General features: G+C 45.0%; 2 protein-coding genes across 2 annotated transcripts; one reads left to right on the forward strand and one right to left on the reverse strand.

Moving 5' to 3' along the window:
- The first annotated feature begins 3,041 nt into the window (after positions 1-3,041).
- Positions 3,042-6,799, forward strand: LOC127316544 (protein KINASE OF THE OUTER CHLOROPLAST MEMBRANE 1). Its single transcript, XM_051346961.2, has 5 exons — positions 3,042-3,299; positions 3,973-4,334; positions 4,451-4,542; positions 4,839-5,312; positions 5,631-6,799. Exons 1-5 carry the CDS (start codon positions 3,284-3,286, stop codon positions 6,592-6,594), a joined length of 1,908 nt encoding a protein of 635 aa, XP_051202921.1. The 5' UTR covers positions 3,042-3,283; the 3' UTR covers positions 6,595-6,799.
- Positions 6,800-7,388: 589 nt separating this feature from the next.
- LOC127316542 (elongator complex protein 4) lies at positions 7,389-10,039 on the reverse strand. The gene is made up of 8 exons (XM_051346960.1): positions 9,831-10,039; positions 9,248-9,495; positions 9,081-9,156; positions 8,659-8,815; positions 8,403-8,481; positions 8,159-8,318; positions 7,978-8,069; positions 7,389-7,887 (listed from the first exon to the last, which is right to left on the reverse strand). The coding sequence occupies exons 1-8, from the start codon at positions 10,000-10,002 to the stop codon at positions 7,720-7,722; spliced, it is 1,152 nt and encodes a 383-aa protein (XP_051202920.1). The 5' UTR covers positions 10,003-10,039; the 3' UTR covers positions 7,389-7,719.
- Between the last annotated feature and the right edge of the window lie 10,459 nt (positions 10,040-20,498).

Consider the following 20,498-nt stretch of genomic DNA (forward strand, 5'->3'; position numbering starts at 1 on the left):
CCACCTTGAGCAACTAGTTCTTCCCATTCTCTCACCTCCATTGTTCCATTTTGAAGAACTTGCTCTCCCCTTTGATTCCTCCAACCATTCTTGCTCATACTTGAGGATTTGAGAGAGGAGATCTAGATCTACACTTCCACCAAACCATTTCTTCTCTAAGTGAGGGAATCTCTTGGGATGTAGACCTTGGAGTCTTTGGTTGACTTTCCCCCTTGTTCTTCCTCTCCAATCTCATCCTAGCATTCGTTGTTTTGGTGGGATTTGAGTGTGAAGGACTTGAACACCTCCGGTGTTCTTGCTTTGCATCATTGCATAGTGTTGAGCTCTCCACCACGATTTGTTCAAGTGAGAGACCGTGAGCTTGTTACTCTTGGAGGGTGACCTCCTAGTTGGCTTGGTTGTTGTCCCGGTGATCTCTTTGTGGAAGATTGTGAAGGGGCCCGGGCATCTCCTTCGTGGAGCTTGTGAAGTGGTTGTGGAGCTTGCCATCTCCGGAGCGGAGGAAAAGCTAACCATAAGGAAAGGGCCATTATCCTTCGTGGGTGTGGTTCGGAGAATAGGGTGAGCCTTCGTGGCGCGGGGAATCCTTCGTGGGACCTCCACTCCTCCAAACGTGACGTACCTTGTTGCAAAGCAAGGGAACACGGGAATACATCCTCGTCTCCGCGTGCCTCGGTTATTTCTATACCCGAGCTCTTTTTCCTTGTGATAGCCATCGTGCTTGAAGTACATATATCTTGCTATCACTTGTGCTACATATATCTTGTGCCTATCTTGCTTAGCTCTAGTTGCTATTGTTACACTTAGTTGAGCTTAGCATATTTAGGGTTTGTGCTTGTAAACTAAACGATAGTTTAATTCCGCATTCTTACAAGAAAAATCCGCAAGAGTTTGTAATTGCCTATTCACCCCCCCTCTAGGCGACATCTCGATCTTTCAGAAGGCCATGAGCACCCGGCCCTCTAATCTTTATGTCGGCAGACCACGTCATATCTAGCTAGTCGTTATTTTTTTTCACTATCCCCTTACTAAATGAATCTTGCTAAAGTAATTCAATATGTGTAAGACTCGTTTGGGTAATTGAAAGAAAGAAATCATATAATATACCATGCTACTTAACACCGAATTAATGAGAACTAATCTTCCTCCAAGATATCGTAGTTTTCCTTTCCAATTGCTTACTCCTTTTATAGGCGATCCTTGACATGTTTCCATTAACTGTTTGTCAGTCCAAAGTATTGAATTGGAATACCAAAATTTCTAATGCTGTGTTTGGATGCATAGAAAGTTAGCATGGAATTGAATTGGACAAAGATTCCAAATCTGAGATGGAAATGAATTGGCTTCTAATTCAATTTTGTTGTTTGGATGTGTTTGGAATTTGCTGTTGAAATGAAAGGTGTAACCAATTCCAAATCCTGTTTGGATGTACAAACTATGGAATTTGACATTGTTGAATTTGGACAGTTTTGAACATGTGTTTGATGTTGACTTTTTCTCCACAGCACCTAGATTTGGAAGGGAGTTGGTGCCGACGGGATCAGCCAGCGTGGGGAGCTGCCGGTGAGGGGACATGCCGATGAGGGGACCTGCCGGCAAGGGGATCTGCCGGCGTGGGCAGCTGCCGGCGAGGGGATCTGGTGGCGAGGGGAGTTGGTGGCGAGGGGATCTGCCGGCGACGGGATCTGCCGGCGTGGGGAGTTACCGGCGAGGGGAACTGTCGGTGACGGGATCTGCCGGCGACGGGATCTACCGGCGTGGGGAGTTACCGGCGAGGGGAACTGTCGGTGAGGGGATTTGACGGTGAGCATGCAGGGGAGGAATAGAGCCGGCGGCGGGAGATACCGGAGCGAGCGCGGAAGCGGCGATTCAGAGGCGGGTGCAGGGGCATGCGGCGGCGGGGGAACACGCTGGCGAAGGCACACGGCCGAGGGAGGTCGGGAGAGATACGGGAGGGGCGGGGAGGAAGACACGAGTGAGGTTGGGCTGTTTCCGTGCCTAAGTTTTCCAACCTGTTTACACGCTAGGTGGGGTGGCTCGGAATTTGGTTGCCTTTCCAGAGATCAATTCAAAGCGCAGTCCAAACGCCAGAATTTGCGGAATCTGCCTAAATTCCAATTCCATGCCCACTTTCTATGCATCCAAACACAACATAAAAGAAAACCGACCTTGATCACACGCAAAAAGCTCGATATACTGAGCAGCCTCACCTTGGGCCTCTCCAAAGCAGAATAATTCACCTTTTTGTAGAAATTTATTTTGGGTGCCGAAAGTTGTTTGAACACTCATAAAATTTATTTGAGATTTTTAGCTTTTTTTATATCATGATCCATAAAGAAAATTGTGCCATTCAGGAGATAAATTGGCCTCAATCCACAAGATGCGGAACACCCTTCAATAAAGCCATCAAGTTTTGCATGCTCATTCATGGCTGCTAACATATCTGCCACGGCATTAAATAGTATTGGCAATAAAGTGTCACCTTATGTTAATCTATTTTTAGAAGTAATAACCAACATCATCATTTTAATGACCACACTACCTACAAGGACAAAAATATGTATGAAAACACGCCACTCTTGTGAGAATTATTTCATTTTCCACTCTTGTGATTTTAGATATCACCTTATAATTTTTCATGTACAGTACGTGGACCGTTTCATGTAGGATCACCCCCCCCCCCCCCCCCCTCCCGCCCAATGTAATATGTTTCTTCTTTCCATAAATATTATTTGCATGAGATGAAAAAATATGGTCAGGCATCGAATTTAGCTTCTTTCCATATCTGGTTGCAACTTAGTATTCAGATGACATTACATCCCTCCGACTTTTATGTTGAAAATATATTTGATCGCGGAAATTACCTATCGGTTTAAGTAAGATAGTACAAATAAAACCGAATCTATGCATTCCCACACAAAATCAAATTAAATTTAAGTATTTTGTCGAACCAAGCGAAAAAGAGAGGAAAAGAACATTGAAAACAGCAGCGGGCGTGGCGCAGAAAATCCTTTTCCATATAAACCGCTCTCCACCGCTCAACCGCCGCCCCGCCCCCTTCTTCTTCTTCCTCCCCAAGCTCGCTCCCCTCCACCTCCTCCTCCCCACTCCACGTCTACAAATGCGGTTGCTTTCCAGGTCCCGTCTCCCGCAGACCGCTGCAGCAGCTGTAGCCGCAGTCGATTTCTAGCTAGGTCTCTATTCTACTGTACTTCTTGTCAAGCAAAACCAATTCGTCGACACATCACTTAGGATTTAGAAAAGGGGAAAAGCGGGAGAAGAGATGGAGAAGACAGCAGGTGAGAGTACCATATCTTTTCTGGATTCGAGATTCACTGCTGATGCGAGTTCTTTGCCCTTTTACTTTGGTGTACTACCTGTATGCTGGATTTGTGAGTGATTCTCGCCGGATTCGTTCAGCGGTTCTTGCTCTTTTGCGGGCGGACTCTTGATTCCGTTGTGATCCAGGTCCTCGCTTGCCCATTGACCTGCGTGCTTCTGTACAGATTAGTTTGAGTGTTTCGTACGTTTTTCCAGATATCGAGTGCGTGTATCAGTAGGTATATGCTGATTTTTTGTGCATTTCCCTGCAGCCAGCACTCAGCAAGCTCCCAGCTTACAGTAGATGTGGTTAGGATTTTGTTTTTATTGTTTTGTGTTGAGCTGTGCCCAATAAACAACAGATTCTTATTTTATTCTAAAAAGCGACAGATTCTTATTGATTGGAGTAGTGCGAACACTGAGCAGTCAAAGATTCAGTTCTACGATTTTCGAGAGATTGCTGCAGCTGGTGTATGCTGAACTTTCGTGTATTCCGCCGCAGCCCGCACCAATGTTACAGTAGGGATGTTGTTTTCTGTTAATCTATGCTAAACAAACATGAAATTTTATTGATTTGTGAGAACACCGAACACTGGAAGCTTAAATTCTGCACGTGCTGTTGAGAAACCAATGCTGAATTTCTGTTGGTAGGAATGGCGGACACCCAGCCCACGGACACCGAATCGTTCGAGTACATGCTGCTGGAGAAGGATCCAGACCACTACCGGACGGTCTTCTCCGGCCCGAGCCAGATTAGCCCGTGGATCGACCCGAGCATGCTGAACCTGAAGCACCGGATAGGTAGAGGCCCCTTCGGGGATGTCTGGATAGCGACGCACCACCAGAGGACCGAGGATTATGACCGGTACCATGAGGTCGCTGTGAAGATGCTGCACCCGGTCAAGGATGACCAGCTGCAGCTGTTCTCCGCCAGGTTCGACGAGATCTTTGGCAAATGCCAGGGTCTAGGCGATGTCTGCTCCCTGCATGGCGTCTCGACACAGAACGGAAGGGTATATTCTTGCCATGTTGATGGTGTTGGTCCTTCCTTTTGTCTGGCAAGGAAAGCCTTGCTGTTGGGAGTACCTGTGCAATTAATTTAGCTCAATTTTGTTTGATGGTTTTACAGATTTGTATAGCGATGAAGTTTTACGAAGGATCCATTGGGGATCAGATGGCCCGGCTTAAAGGTGGAAGGCTTCATCTGTCAGATGTTTTAAGGTATGGTGGATGTCTATACAGAATATGCAAAATTGATGTTGTGAATATTCATCGTCTTAAATTATTAGCATACAGTCTACCACATAGGCAATTATACCATCTCTAGCTGATAAGGCACATCCAAATTTCCAAATTTCTACCAGTGATGTGCTGAATGTTGGTTGGTTTTGCACTTGTGATCACCTGATAACAGGGCTGCTGACAAAATGCCATATTTGTTTCTTAGAATGTATATGATGTTCTATTTATGGGATATTTTCTTGAGCACTTTTTTTAATGAATCCTATTATTTGCAGGTACGGGGCTGATCTGGCACGTGGTGTGCTGGACCTACACTCCAGGGGAATATTTGTTCTAAATCTCAAGCCTTGTAATTTTCTCCTTGATGAGCATGACCATGCAGTGCTGGGGGATTTTGGGATTCCATCCTTGCTGTTTGGACTCTCACTGCCTAATGCCGACCTTATCCAAAGAGTTGGTACTCCAAATTACATGGCCCCAGAACAGTGGCAACCAAACATTAGAGGTCCAATTAGTTACGAGACAGACTCATGGGGATTCGCTTGCAGCATCCTTGAGATGTTCAGTGGAGTTCAGCCATGGCGTGGCAAATCACCAGATGAGATCTATCAGTTTGTTGTCCTCAAGAAAGAAAAACCAATATTCCCATACAATATGCCTCCTGAGATCGAGAATGTCCTTTCTGGCTGCTTTGAGTATGACTTCCGAGACCGGCCCATGATGACAGATATCTTACATGCATTTGAAAGGTAGCATACTAAATTTCTCCTGCTTCTGTGTTGTGAGTAACTTGATTTGGTTAAACTTCCGTTAGACGGGTAATTTTACCATTGCTTGTTCACTTCTGCTATTACTATGCACAGTAGCTAAGTTGTACTTGAAGTATGTCATGTGAAATTATGAAACTGCTCTCTCTCTAGTGCTCATATGATTTCTTAGTCGTGTCATGTATGCTTTATATCCGGTGAATAGGCATTTATTTTTCTTCTGTGGTATATTTTACCATGTCCTTGCAGTACTTTACAGTGCTTGTTTCACTGTATTTACTTGTTCTTTTGTTTCTTTAGTGCTAAAAACGTGGATTATGACAACACTGACTGGGACAGTTCTGACAATCTAAGGGCAGAAAGGTCAACTCAGCCAAGTCGCATTAATTGGTTACACTTTAAGGATAAACTGCAAATCGGTGACAAGGTCCGCTCAAGAAAGCTTAAAACATCTTGTACTCCCGAAACAATGCAAATTCCTGATGGAACGATAGTTGGGTTGGAGGAGGATGGAGATCATGATGCTTACATTCTTGTGCGCGTCCATGGTTTACATGACCCTTTGAAGGTCCGCTCTACGACAGTGGAGAGGGTAACATATGGTTTTGCAGCTGGAGACTGGGTGCGGCTCAGGGAGGATGACAAGAAGCGGTCTCAGGTTGGAGTTCTTCATAGCATTGACCGTGATGGCATCGTGTATGTTGGTCTGATAGGAATGGACACCCTCTGGAAGGGGGAATATTCGGACCTCCAGATGGCTGAAGCCTACTGTGTTGGGCAGTTTGTGAGGCTGAGAACCAACATCTCAAGCCCCCGGTTCGAATGGCAGAGGAAGAGCGGCGGAGGGTCTGCTACGGGTCGGATCTCGCAGATACTCTCGAATGGGTGTCTGGTTGTGAAGTTCCCTGGTAAATTCAGCCTTGGTGAGGTATGCAGTTGCTTGGCAGATCCTTCTGAGGTGGAGGCAGTGAGCTTTAACAAGTGTGACGGGGTTGTAAAGAAGTATGAGCACCTCGAGGACTTCCATTGGGCGGTGAGACCTCTGTTCATCGCTATGGGTTTCTTCACTGCTATGAAGCTAGGTATCTTCATTGGGAAGGGCGTCACCAGGCCAAGGAGTCGCAAGGTTGCCAGCGTCTCCGAGCAGGGTGGCGATCATCATAAGTCTCAGCAACAAGAAGTGCAGAATAGTGCGAGCGCAACGTGGCTACCTCCACCCGTCGTAAACATGTTGTTCGGAGAAGGTTATGCGCCTTCAGGGTAAAATCGCAAAATCTGTCTAGCTGAAGATTTCTTGAAGTATCTGCATCAACGCTTGAAACAATTCATAATGTGTATATTTAGGGCTGAAACTTTTTAGTTTTATCGAAACTCCTGTAAATATGTGTCTACCTCTGCAACCTTGCATGCCTGAGCCTGACCATGTATCTGCTTCCAGAATCATGCAACTACATGAGGTTGTTTCTTTATGCCTGACTGTTTCTGCTAACCCAGGTAGGCCTAATTCCTAGTTTAGACCTACCTAATGTTTCCGTAAATTTATCAATTTGACAACGATCTTTGGAGATTATGCTGTCAAAAAAGTACGTCATCAGCTAAATCGGTCACCAGCATATTATATATAGGGATGAAACTTCGGAAGAAGATTTGGTGCAATACATACACATGTTTTGAATATTCGTGCAAAGTTTCGTTAGAAATTGCAATGTATTTTGAGCTAGAGAAAAAAAAAAACAAATTTGTGGCTACGTAGAGGTAGATATTTGTCAGAAATTTATCTTTTTTTGTATAGCTCAAAATACAACATATTTTCCTCCAAATTGTTTACCGTACCTTCGGAATGTTTATATGTATGTGAATATTTAATTTCAACATTTTTAGAATCCAAAAAATATGATTTTTTAAAATCAGGAGCTGCCAAAAACACTTTTCTTTTTTCTTGCCATAGATTCTGCAAATATGTTTCTGCTTCCCCAGACATGCCTAACTATTACTACAGTACTAGTTTACAGCTGCCTCATGTTTTCTGCGAACCTACAATTTACTTAACATTCAAAATCAGAAAATCTGTCACCATCATTAATACGAACAATGTCAAATCTGTTGTCATAAGGAATACCCTGTCGAATCCGCTGCCGACAGCAACCATATATAACTTAAACACAAAAGGTATACAGCAAAACTGAATGGTACATGAAACAGGAAAGGTGCCTCCACAACGAACTGAAATTTCTAAAAGTTGCATTCTGACTTCAGAGCGGCAGATACACAATAACCAACAGCCTTTCTCAGCTACTTTTGGTTTCAGTATTCTATAAGCTGAACAAAAGACGCGGTTGCTCCAGTGAATGCTTCCCTCGCTTCTGAAAGACCCAACTCCAGTGTCGATTTAGAAATCAAGCTGTGAGCTCTGGACTGACGAGGAGCAACTGCCTGATGCACCTGACGAAGGCCCGCTCGACCCGTCCACCGGGGCCTGATTCAACCGTTCGAGCACCAGCGACCTCCTCTTCCGCAGCTTCAGAGAAAATGTGGATGCCTCTAGAATTACAGGAACCTGCTCGTCGATGCAAAAAAGCGTCAAAACAAGGGAGCACAAAGTTTATCTACAGCAGCTATGACTACAAACCTATGACGACTTGCATACCTGGCTATTGGTCTGTGCCACCTTATGCACATGCAGAAAACCAACCATATCCTGATACCCTGTTAGAAGTTTCGCCAAGTCCTTGTCCTCATCTAATGATAAAGGAGATGAGCAGTCAGGTTATGCATGACCGGCAGTCAAAGTTGGAATCAACAAACAGATATTGAAGTGTTAGGCTTGCCTGGAATTGCTTTTATTGACATCAGCGTGTCTGCCAGATGCTGCCATCTCTTACAGAAGGAATCTGATAGGACCGTGTATGGAAATGTTATAACGGCAACAGCATTAGAAGCGCGTACCATGGCCTTCAGTGATCTGATAAATGAGACCATGTCCCAGTCCTGCAATGCATATAAATTGGCTTCAATTTTTGGAGCACAGCATCCACCAGTAAGGCATACATCGTCTCAGTCAAATATGCTTGCCTTTCCAAAATATCCACACTGTGGTGCACAGAGTGACTGTATAGCAATCCGTCCAGCATTCAGATTTCCACCATCTTTTCTGAATACAGAAAACACAAGAATGTTCACAGACAGTACATCAAAATGCATTCGGTCTAAGAAAACTCAAAGCTTGTTGTTACACTAAGCAATAAACGTAATAATCTGTCATAAATAGGTACTGAAACCTTTTCCTACAGAAAATAATTTTCATCATAGATTCGCTAATTGACCTCACCTTGGATGTCTTGATATGAAAGTGGAACAATGATCCTGGAGGGCACTAAGAGTGTCTGCATCTTGAGTGCTTATACATTCAATATGCTGTGCATTTAGTAAATGTCGTTCCAAGGGCTTCCGCAAATCAAAATCATTGCTAAACTCCTGCTTGTTATCTGCAACAGCACTACATGGGTCAGCTCTTTTCACAAACATCTTCAGACAGTAATGAGTGCATAAACTAATTATCAGTTTTAGAAATGATGGTTACACAAATGAGCTATAATAGGTATATCAGGCAACAATTATACAAAGAATGCAATATTTATTTTATTTAAAAAACTTTCAAGCACATTATCCACAAACACTGGAAGAAAGTTAATGCGTCTATGCGCATTGCAGACTATTAACCAACAAGAAAACAAAGAAGATAAGTATAACCTCTGTGTTCGGCACTAGAGGTCCTCTCGTCCCCAAAATATTTCCTGTACTGCCAGGCTATCCTCAAACCTTCATCCTGCAAAATCACATATCCAGATCAGTACGAAAACAGGAACACTACTAAGGACACAGATTTACTGTAAAACACATTCTTCCACAAGTCATACACTCGCTCGTCCATCGCTACTGCCCATCACCGCTCTTTGCCGCGCGTCCTCCTTTGAGGACGCAACCGGAGCAGGCAGCGCACCGAGGAACGTGCGGGGCTCCTTCATCGGCGCTGCGAAGAGCAGTGGCTGCTTGTGCACAATGCCCTGCGCCATGAAGGCCCGGAGAAGGAGGAGGTGGTGCGGCGCGTCGGAGTCCTCCATGACCATCACGACCGAGCCGAGGAGGAAACCGCCGCCCAGAATACCTGCGGCAAAACACTGGTAAGTAACGATGGTACTTGGTAAAAGTTGTCGTCCTTCGCGCTCTCCTGCCGCCCCTGACCTCAAGAAAAATGTATCCCTCGTGCGTACTGAATCGTCTGTACTTGGTAAAATATGTTGCAGGTAATTTGTACTGCTTGCTAAGGTACGGAGCCTGTAATGCACAGTTCACACCCAAATCGCAGGATTTGATTTAAAGGTATGCCCTCTCACGCCGTTCCCACTAATCATTACAACTGGCTAAATCAAACTTCCGCTCTAGTCAACAAAAATTGCAGCCTGGCTGAAGGAAAATGCTTATGGGCAAGGTCAGGCTTACTGTCGAGGTCGGGGATGCCGGAAGAAACGAACGCGGCGCCGTTCGGGCCGAGCTTGACGCCGGAAGCGGTGGGGGAGGACGGTGAGGAGGCGGTCTTCGACGAGGCGGCGCGGGAGAAGCTGCTCCGGCCGAGGGCTTGGCCCCCTACTCCGGCGGCGGCGGCGGCGGCCATGGGCGTATTTCGTGAACCGTCCTCGGCAGTCGGCTGCGACCGGGTCGGCCCCTATGGAGTGCTACGAGCCGGGGCGGTTTAGTGGGCCGCGGCCCATCAGATCGGTAAGCTCTCCTTTTTTTTCCTTTTTCTCCCTGTTTTTTTTGTTTCTGTTCTGTTTATATTTACTTTTTTTTTAAAAAAATCTAACACTTCAAAAAAATGCGAGAAAAACTATATTTCAAAATTTGAACAGTTTTTAAAACAGAGCAGTTTTGAAATTTGTACATTTTTTAAATTTGAACATTTCTTTCTGAAAAAGGCAAAATAGAACTCATGTTTCCCTTCCAACATTGCCTTCTTTCTGAAAATGTGTTGTTTAAAGTCGTAACTAAGGTTATGAATAATAGAGCTATCTTAGTTTCCGATGATGTCATTTCTAAGATCCAATCTGCTTTCATAAAAGGGAGGTTTATTCTAGATAGTGTGGTCATTCTACATGAAACAATGCACTACATTTATAAGAAGAAGAAGTCTGGGGTTTTCTTTAAAGTGGATTTTGAAAAAGCTTATGATAAAATTAATTGGGAGTTTATGTTTTCAGTGTTGGAAATGAAAGGGTTTCCAACAAAGTTTATTGAATTGACTAGAAAAGTTGTAGAAAATGGTAAGATTAATATTATGGTTAACGATAAAGTAGGTCCGTATTTTGTTACTGGGAAAGGGTTGCGCCAGGGAGATCCCTTTTTCCCATTACTTTTCAATGTGGCTGCGGGTGTTCTCGAAACCTTGGTTTCAAGGGCCCAAGAACAAAGTTATATTAAAGGTTTGATACTAGAGATGTATGATGGTGGCTTATCTTTATTGCAGTACGCAGACGATACAATTTTCGTGTTCGAGGATAAGCTTGAGTATGGTAGAAATTTAAAATTTATTTTATGCACTTTTGAACATCTAACTGGGTTGAAGATTCACTTTTCTAAAAGTGAGGTTACTGTTTTGGTTCAGTTGTAGAAAAGCAAAAGGAATATACCTATATACGTACTTGCAAAGTTGGAGAGGTGCCTTTTAGATATCTAGGGATGCCAGTACATTATAAGAGACTATGTAAAATTGATTGGAGGCGAGCAGAGGAAAAAGTAGAAAAGAAATGTCCTTGCGGGCAAGGGGGCTGCTTTCTTTTGGAGGGAGAATAATTCTTACAGAAATTTTTCTTAGTAATGTGCCTAGTTTCATGATGCCTTTTTTAGAGTTCCGAAAGGAGTCCTTAAACGCTTTGATTTCTTTAGGGCTTGGATTTTATGGCAAGAAAGGGAAGGGATCCGCAAGTATCACCTTGTGAAATGGGCTGATGTATGTCAGCCGAGGGATCAAGGTGGATTGGGACTCACAAATCTTGACGTAAAAAACATTAACTTACTCTGCAAATGGCTGTGGAGACTAGAGAATGAGGAAGGGGATTGGCAGAAAATCTTAAAGTTTAAATACTTTAAGAATGGTATTATTAGACAAGATAGAAAATATGTTGGATGCTCCCATTTTTGGTCAGGTTTGATGGAGGTGAAAGATGTTTTTTATAGTTGTTGTAAAAGGTTGTTAGGGGACGGATGTAAAACTAGATTCTATGTGTGGGTGGGAGAGAAACCGTTATGTGTACTCTTCTCGAGGCTTTATAATTTGACTTTTTCACAAGGTGTTCGGTAGCTAGAGTGTTTGCACAAGATTTTAATCGCATTAGATTTAGAAGATGCTTGTATGAGGAATATTTGGAGATGTGGAACAAACTACTAGATATGTGTGGTAGCACTATCTTGCCACATGAGCCTGATAGGGTGATCTGGAAGTTAACTAAGTATGGAGTTTTTTCTGTTAAATCGATGTATACTTATTTGATGGCTAGGCGAGTTCTTTTCCCGTATAAGATGATTTAGAGGATGAAAATGCCTCTCAAGATCAAAGCCTTTATCTGGTTGATAGCTTGACTAAGATTAACTTGGCCAAGAAAGGTTGGAAAGGTACTGTCTTGTGTGAATTCTGTGGGGGAAGTGAAGATATGAACCACCTTTTCTTTGAATGTCCCATGGCTAAATATAACTGGAGTGTGGCTAGCTGTGCTTTGGGACAAAACCTGTGAACTTCTATAATTTGTGCCAAAATTGGCTTCAGAAATTCACTGGCCGTGATAGAACCATAGTTATGTTGGGTACAACAGCTTTGTTGTGGAATTTATGGAAGACAAGAAATGCATCGTGTTTTCAACGAAAATTCCCAAACAATCCTGCTGAAGTATTTTTTTTCTATGTGTCGACTAATGGATGACTGAAATTTTCTTCAGAAAGAAAAGGTTCAAAAGCTCGTGCGACGTGTCTGAATGGATTCGGAGCATTGCGAGCGAGATGTTCTGCAAAAGACAAGGGTGGGCGCCTACGACAAAAAGGATCTGCGACGGTTGACTGGCTTCATCCAAGAAAATCTGGATTCTTTATGTCTAGAGTCTTGCCTGCCAATGTGTTTGTTATACTTTGTTCAAAGATGGCTGGTTGTAGAGATGGTCCTGGAGGTTTTAGTGCTCCGTTTAGATGGTTTTTTAGTTTGCGTGGCTGAGCCTGGAGGGTTTAGCTGCTGTGACTTAAGCACCTTTCTTTTCTCCCTGATGTTACACTGACTTTTTTAAACAGAAGGCTCGAAAGCCCGGCTTTGAATTAACAAAGCCATCAACCGGCCAGGAGTTACAACAGGACACCACACCACACACGCACACCACGGCAGGAAAGATACACGGGTACAAACAGAACGAATTACAACACTGCACTACGAGCGAGGACAAGCTTGCAGGAGTGCAGACCGCCGCTGTTCGACACCAAGGACACCGACCGGAGGCACGGCGAGGCACTGCCCGGAGCAGAATTGTAGTCCTGATTCCGAGGAGAACAGCCAGGACTCCGAGCACCAGAAGCACCAACCTGTTCTCATGCCGAAGAGGGCCCCTGCCCACTCGCCTGGTTCGAAGGCGTCGAACCATCGGACATGAGAGAGGCTCACCCGAGAGCCGCAGAGGTGTTGGGCTCCGGACCTGACGCCACCCTGGAGAAGACTACCTTTACAAGGATCACACCATACCGGCCGCACTGCCGAGCACTTGGACATCCACCAACGACGAGAAATCCGTCGGGAGCACCTGCAGAGGACGGGGCAGACTGCCGACGACGCACGCATACGGGCTAGAGATCACCGCAGCTGCACAGGGCCGACATTGCCCAAAGCTGCAACCTTCAGCTCCGCCAACCAACCGAAACCTCCCCAGGCGGCGCCTCCAAGAAGGTCACGGCGCAACAGCGCGTCGCCGCCGCCCAATCAACAAGATTTGGACTTTCGTCCGGGAGGTGGGGGGAAGGTGAGCAGGAGCCCAGGACAGCAGCTACTACCTCAGAACCGACGTGAACCGTAGCTCCACGCCGCAGACGCTGCCCGCCGCCGCCTCACGTCCCGAGGAGTCGAGGACGCCGGACCGAGGCACCCACCACGATGCCCGCCGCAGGACATCGGGGGAGACGAGCCAGCGCCCTCGCTGCTCGCCGACCAGACGCATCGAGGCCGCCCACCCGAGGTAGCCCTGATGAGGCCCAGAACTAGGCCCGCTGGCCCAGATCTGGGCCCGCCGCCGCCACCCGTGGCCACAGCGCGCCGTCACCCCGCCGGAGAAGCGCCTTCACCACGCCGTGGTCAGGCCACCGCGCCGCCGCGCCGGACGTCAAGCACGACGCCCCCACCGACCGCACCAGCCCGCGCCACCACAGCCACGCGGGGGAGAGAGAAGCCCCGCCGCCGCCGCCCCGGGGCTTTGCCCGGCAACGCCCTCTGGCGGCGGCGAGGGAGGGACGGGGGGGGGAGGAGGGGCTGGAGTTGGGGAAGGCTAGGGTTTCGCCCTGCGCTCGTGGGAGCGGCAGGACGAAACGAGAGCAGTCGGATCCCTCACTTACGATTGTTCTACTTTGAGCATTGTTCTAGGCAGAGATTTGTTTCCAATTTCTTTATTGAAATTGGGGGCCATGTGGCCCCTACAATTAAAAAAAAATCTAACTATATTAAGCAGTACTGTAGTATATTCATATTGTTCTCCTGGCTCACTGTCTTCAACACGTCGCGAAGCTATAGAAAGAAAAACGGCCGGCAATGAAATCAAACTCGGTCCGGCAGATGCTGGCCGGCCAAGGTCAACATCATCAGGAGACACGTTAATTTAACCTATCTCTGTACAACAAAATAATTCTATCTTCCTTGTTTCAGTACGGATCACCTCTCTCGCAGATTCTTCCGATATTCCTTACCGGAAGAAGACAAACACCCATGCATTGTACGCGTACGTCAGGGGTGCATCATTGCACAAGTTCGTTGGGAATGTGTAGTGTGCCACACATGCATGCATACATGAGAAAAACATGGCCTAATCAGCCAACCGATGCATGTTTGGCTGACATTCTACTCACATATTTTGGTCACACCACGAGATGTGTTTTCTCTTGTGAAATTAATGGATTCGTCCATTTTGGTAAGTGGGGTCAAGGAGGGGGGATAGAGAGAGGGTCGAAACCATGAAAAAAATATATCCAACACTAATAGCACGCTATAGCATATCTGGAGAGCCGACGCTACGCTATTTTGGCGCTATAGCGTGCTATTCGCGTTAATAGCACGCTATAACATGCTAATAGCGTATTTTTAGACCCACGCTATTTTATTATAGCGCGCTATTTTTTTCCTTGGTCGAAACTGAAGATCAAGCGGATCTACCTTTTGATAACAACTCTCCAAGCATTATTATCCCATCTGAATAGAAGGTCTGTTTTCTTTGTTTGAGCATCTGAACACCCAGTAGATAGGTACCTCCATGTCAAGGCGGAGAAATTCAAAGGCGTACATGGAAGTTGGCAAAACATGACTTATAAGTGCATCTCCAACGCCGGCGATCCATCCTGCTCCCGCGCGTCTGGATGGGTTGAGCCGGACAAAAACCCGGCCCAGCGCACGGACCCATCCCTAAAACGAATGGTCGCGGCGTCCGGGACGACCCAAATCCGGTCCAAATATGGGACGAGTTTGCGTGGCCGCGGACACCGATGGCTGGCCGCTCGCGTCCGCCCCTTGTCCGCCCTGGCCCGCGTGCCATCGGCAGAAATAATTTTTCTTCATTAAAAAGGTACCCATTACATTTTTTTAATCTACTACTCCTATCCTAATACGTACGGGGCCGGCGGCCTCGCCGGCGACTCCTCGCCGACGCGCCGCCGGGGCCGTGGATTTCACTTGACGCGGGCGGCCTGTACGCGTGAGGATTCCACTCCAGCTTACAAGCTGGGTGGCGCGGCGGAGGCCTTCATCCTCCTCCTTTCCGTCCTCGCGCCTCGGGCGCGCTCGCGCTCCGCCTCCTGTGGCGGCACCATCCGCTTCCCGCATAGCTCCAGCTCCTGCAGGGCGGGGCGTTCCACAGCGGTCCGCGCCTCCAGGTGGACGCGGCCGCGTTCCGCCGGTGCATGCGCTCTTCTCGGCCGCGCTTCGCCGACGCAGGAGCCTCCCGGGCGCGCCGCTCGGGCGAGGGCAGCTGGATGAGGTGGCGGGCTGCTCGCAAAGCGAGCAGCTGGTTCTTCTGGCCGAGGAGGTCGCCTAATCGGCGGCGGCCGGTGATGGCGTGTAGACACACGTCCGTTGGGAACCCCAAGAGGAAGGTGTGATGCGCACAGCAGCAAGTTTTCCCTCAGAAAGAAACCAAGGTTATCGAACCAGTAGGAGCCAAGAAGCACGTTGAAGGTTGATGGCGGCGGAGTGTAGTGCGGCGCAACACCAGGGATTCCGGCGCCAACGTGGAACCTGCACAACATAACCAAATTACTTTGCCCCAACGTGACAGTGAGGTTGTCAATCTCACCGGCTTGCTGTAACAAAGGATTAGATGTATAGTGTGGAAGATGATGTTTGCAAAGAACAGTAAAACGAGTATTGCAGTAGATTGTATTCGATGTAAAAGAATGGACCGGGGTCCATAATTCACTAAAGGTGTCTCTCCCATAAGAAATAGCATATTGGGTAAACAAATTACAGTTGGGCAATTGACAAATAAAGAGAGCATAACAATGCACATACATGATATGATGAGTAGTGTGAGATTTAATTGGGCATTACGACAAAGTACATTGACCGCTATCCAGCATGCATCTATGCCTAAAAAGTCCACCTTCAGGTTATCATCCGAACCCCCTCCAGTATTAAGTTGCAAACAACAGACAATTGCATTAAGTATGGTGCGTAATGTAATCAACAAATACATCCTTAGATATAGAATTGATGTTTTATCCCTAGTAGCAACAGCACATCCACAACCTTAGAGGTTGCTGTCACTACGCCAGATTTAATGGAGACATGAACCCACTATCGAGCATAAGTACCCCCTCTTGGAGTTACAAGCAATGACTTGGCCAGAGCCTCTACTAGCAACGAAGAGCATGCAAGATCATAAACAACACATAGATAGATTGATAATCAACATAGCATAGTATTCATTATTCATCGGATCCCAACAAACGCACATGTAGCTTTACAGATAGATGATCTTGATCATGATAGGCAGCTCACAAGATCAGACAATGATAGCACAATGGGGAGAAGACGACCATCTAGCTACTGCTATGGACCCATAGTCCAGGGGTGAACTACTCACACATCAATCCGGAGGCGACCATGGCGGTGTAGAGTCCTCCGGGAGATGATTCCCCTCTCCGGCAGGGTTCCGGAGGCGATCTCCTGAATCCCCCGAGATGGGATTGGCGGCGGCGGCGTCTCTGTAAGGTTTTCCGTATCGTGGCTCTCGGTACTGGGGGTTTCGCGACAAAGTCTATAAGTAGGCGGAAGGGTAGGTCAGGGGGCCTCACGGGGGCCCCACACCACAGGCCAGCGCGGGCCCCCTGTAGGCCGCGCCGCCCTAGTGTGGCGGCGCCCCGTGGCCCCACTTCGTGACTCCTTCGGTCTTCTGGAAGCTTCGTGGAAAAATAGGCCCCTGGGCATTGATTTCGTCCAATTCCGAGAATATTTCCTTACTAGGATTTCTGAAACCAAAAACAGCAGAAAACAGCAACTGGCTCTTCGACATCTCATTAATAGGTTAGTGCCGGAAAATGCATAATAATGACATATAATGTGTATAAAACATGTGAGTATCATCATAAAAGTAGCATGGAACATAAGAAATTATAGATACGTTTGAGACGTATCAAGCATCCCCAAGCTTAGTTCTACTCGTCCCGAGTAGGTAAACGATAACAAAGATAATTTCTTAGTGACAATGCTACCAACATAATCTTGATCAATACTATTGTAAGCACATGTAATGAATGCAGCGATTTGGAACAATGGTAAATGTAATGAGTAAACAAGTGAATCATATAGCAAAGACTTTTCATGAATAGTATTTTCAAGACAAGCATCAATAAGTCTTGCATAAGAGTTAACTCATAAAGCAATAGTTTCATAGTAAAGGCATTGAAGCAACACAAAGGAAGATTAAGTTTCAGCGGTTGCTTTCAACTTATAACATGTATATCTCATGGATATTGTCATCATAAAGTAATATAACAAGTGCAATATGCAAGTATGTAGGAATCAATGCACAGTTAACACAAGTGTTTGCTTTTTGAGATAGAAGGAAATGGGTAAACTGACTCAACATTGAAAGTAGAAGAAAGACCCTTCGCAGAGGGAAGCATGGATTGCTATATTTGTGCTAGAGCTTTTATTTTGAAAACAAGAAACAATTTTGTCAACGGTAGTAATAAAGCATATGAGTTATGTATATTATATCCTACAAGTTGCAAGCCTCATGCATAGTATACCAATAGTGCCCGCACCTCGTCCTAATTAGCTTGGATTTACATGGATTATCATAGCGTAGCATATGTTTCAACCAAGTGTCACAAAGGGGTACCTCTATGCCGCCTGTACAAAGGTCTAAGGAGAAAGCTCGCGTTGGATTTCTCGCTTTTGGTTATTCTCAACTTAGACATCCATACCGGGACAACATAGACAACAAATAATGGACTCCTCTTTAATGCATAAGCATTCAACAACAGGTAATATTCTCAAAAGAGATTGAGGTTTGTTGTCCAAACTGAAACTTCCACCATGGATCATGGCTTTAGTTAGTGGCCCAATGTTCTTCTCTAACAACATGTATACTCAAACCATTTGATCATGATAAATCACCCTTACTTCAGATAAGACGAACATGCATAGCAACTCACATGATATTCAACACATAAATAGTTGATGGTGTCCCCAGGAACATGGTTATCGCTCAACAAGCAACTTATAAGAGATAAGACGCATAAGTACATATTCAATACCACAATAGTTTTTAAGCTATTTGTCCCATGAGCTATATATTGCAAAGATAAAGAATGGAAATTTTAAAGGTAGCACTCAAGCAATTTACTTTGGAATGGCGGAGAAATACCATGTGGTAGGTAGGTATGGTGGACACAAGTGGCATAGTGTTTGGCTCTAGGATTTTGGATGCACGAGAAGTATTCCCTCTCGATACAAGGTTTAGGATAGCAAGGTTGTTTGAAGCAAACTCAAGTATGAACTGGTACAGCAAAACTCACATAAAAGACATATTGAAAGCATTATAAGACTCTATACCGTCTTCCTTGTTGTTCAAACTCTCACCAGAAAATATCTAGACTTAGAGAAACCAAACATGCAAACCAAATTTTAGCGAGCTCTATGTATTTCTTCACTAATAGGTGCAAAGTATATGATGCAAGAGCTTAAACATGAGCACAACAATTGCCAAGTATCACATTATTCAAGATATTATACCAATTACCACATATAGCATTTTCAGTTTCCAACCATATAACAATTTAACGAAGCAGTTCAACCTTCGCCATGAATATTATGAGTAAAGCTAAGGACATATTTGTCCATATGCAACAGCGGAGCGTGTCTCTCTCCCACACAACGAATGCTAGGATCCACTTTATTCAAACAAAACAAAAATAAAAACAAACAGACGCTCCAAGTAAAGTACATAAGATGTGACGGAATAAAAATATAGTTTCACTAGAGGAACCTGATAATGTTGTCGATGAAGAAGGGGATGCCTTGGGCATCCCCAAGCTTAGACGCTTGAGTCTTCTTGAAATATGCAGGGGTGAACCTACCGGGGCATCCCCAAGCTTAGAGCTTTCACTCTCCTTGATCATATTGTATCATCCTCCTCTCTTGACCCTTGAAAACTTCCTCCACACCAAACTCGAAACAAACTCATTAGAGGGTTAGTGCATAATCAAAAATTTCACATGTTCAGAGGTGACACAATCATTCTTAACACTTCTGGACATTGCACAAAGCTACTGAAAGTTAATGGAACAAAGAAATCCATCTAACATAGCAAAACAGGCAATGTGAAATAAAAGGCAGAATCTGTCAAAACAGAACAGTAAAGACGTATTTTTTAGAGGCACCAGACTTGCTCAGATGAGAAAACTTAAAACTAATGAAAGTTGCGTACATATCTGAGGATCACGCACGTAAATTGGCATAATTTTCTGAGTTACCTACAGAGAATTCAACCCAAATTCGTGACAGCAAGAAAATCTGTTTCTGCGCAGTAATCCAAATCTAGTATCATCCTTCAATTAGAGACTTTACTTGGCACAACAATGCAATAAAACTAAGATAAGGAGAGGTTGCTACAGTAGTAACAAATTCCAAGACTCAAATATAAAACAAAAATACTGTAGTAAAATGATGGGTTGTCTCCCATAAGCGCTTTTCTTTAACGCCTTTCAGCTAGGCGCAGAAAGTGTGTATCAAGTATTATCAAGAGATGAAGCATCAATGCATTGTATCTTATCTATGTAAGTTTCAGATGCTCCTTTTACATTACTCTTAGGCTTACTATTCTCATCAAACAAATTTTCAGGAACAATCCAATCAAAATTCTTTTCTAGTGCTTCATGCATTCCTAAGAGCTTAATAGGTATCGGCACTTTAATCTCCCCGCCATCATTTACATTATTAGTGTACCTTACTCTATCCATGTCCATCTTTTCAAGTGTTTTTGCGAAGTCGGTGAACAACCCAAGCCTCTTATATTTAATAAATACTTTTCTAGCCTCTCTAGCTACATCACCAAATTCTTTGAGAAGGGTTTCTAAGACAAAATCTTTCTTTTCTCCTTCTTCCATATCACCTAGTGTAAGGAACATATGTTGAATCACGGGATTGAGATTAACAAATCTAGCTTCTAATGCGTGTACTAAAGAAGCAACAGCAATTTCATAGGTAGGAGCAAGTTCTACCAAGTGTCTATCTTCAAAATCTTCAACCGTACTAATATGAGTGAAAAAATCTTCTATATTATCTTTTCCAAGGATAGATCCTCGGCCTACCGGTACATCTTTAAGAATAAACTTAGGAGGAAACATAATGAACTAAGTAAAGTAAATGCAAGTAACTAATTT

This window comes from Lolium perenne, chromosome 7 (assembly GCF_019359855.2).
Source record: "Lolium perenne isolate Kyuss_39 chromosome 7, Kyuss_2.0, whole genome shotgun sequence".
In the NCBI taxonomy this organism is placed as follows: Eukaryota; Viridiplantae; Streptophyta; class Magnoliopsida; order Poales; family Poaceae; genus Lolium; species Lolium perenne.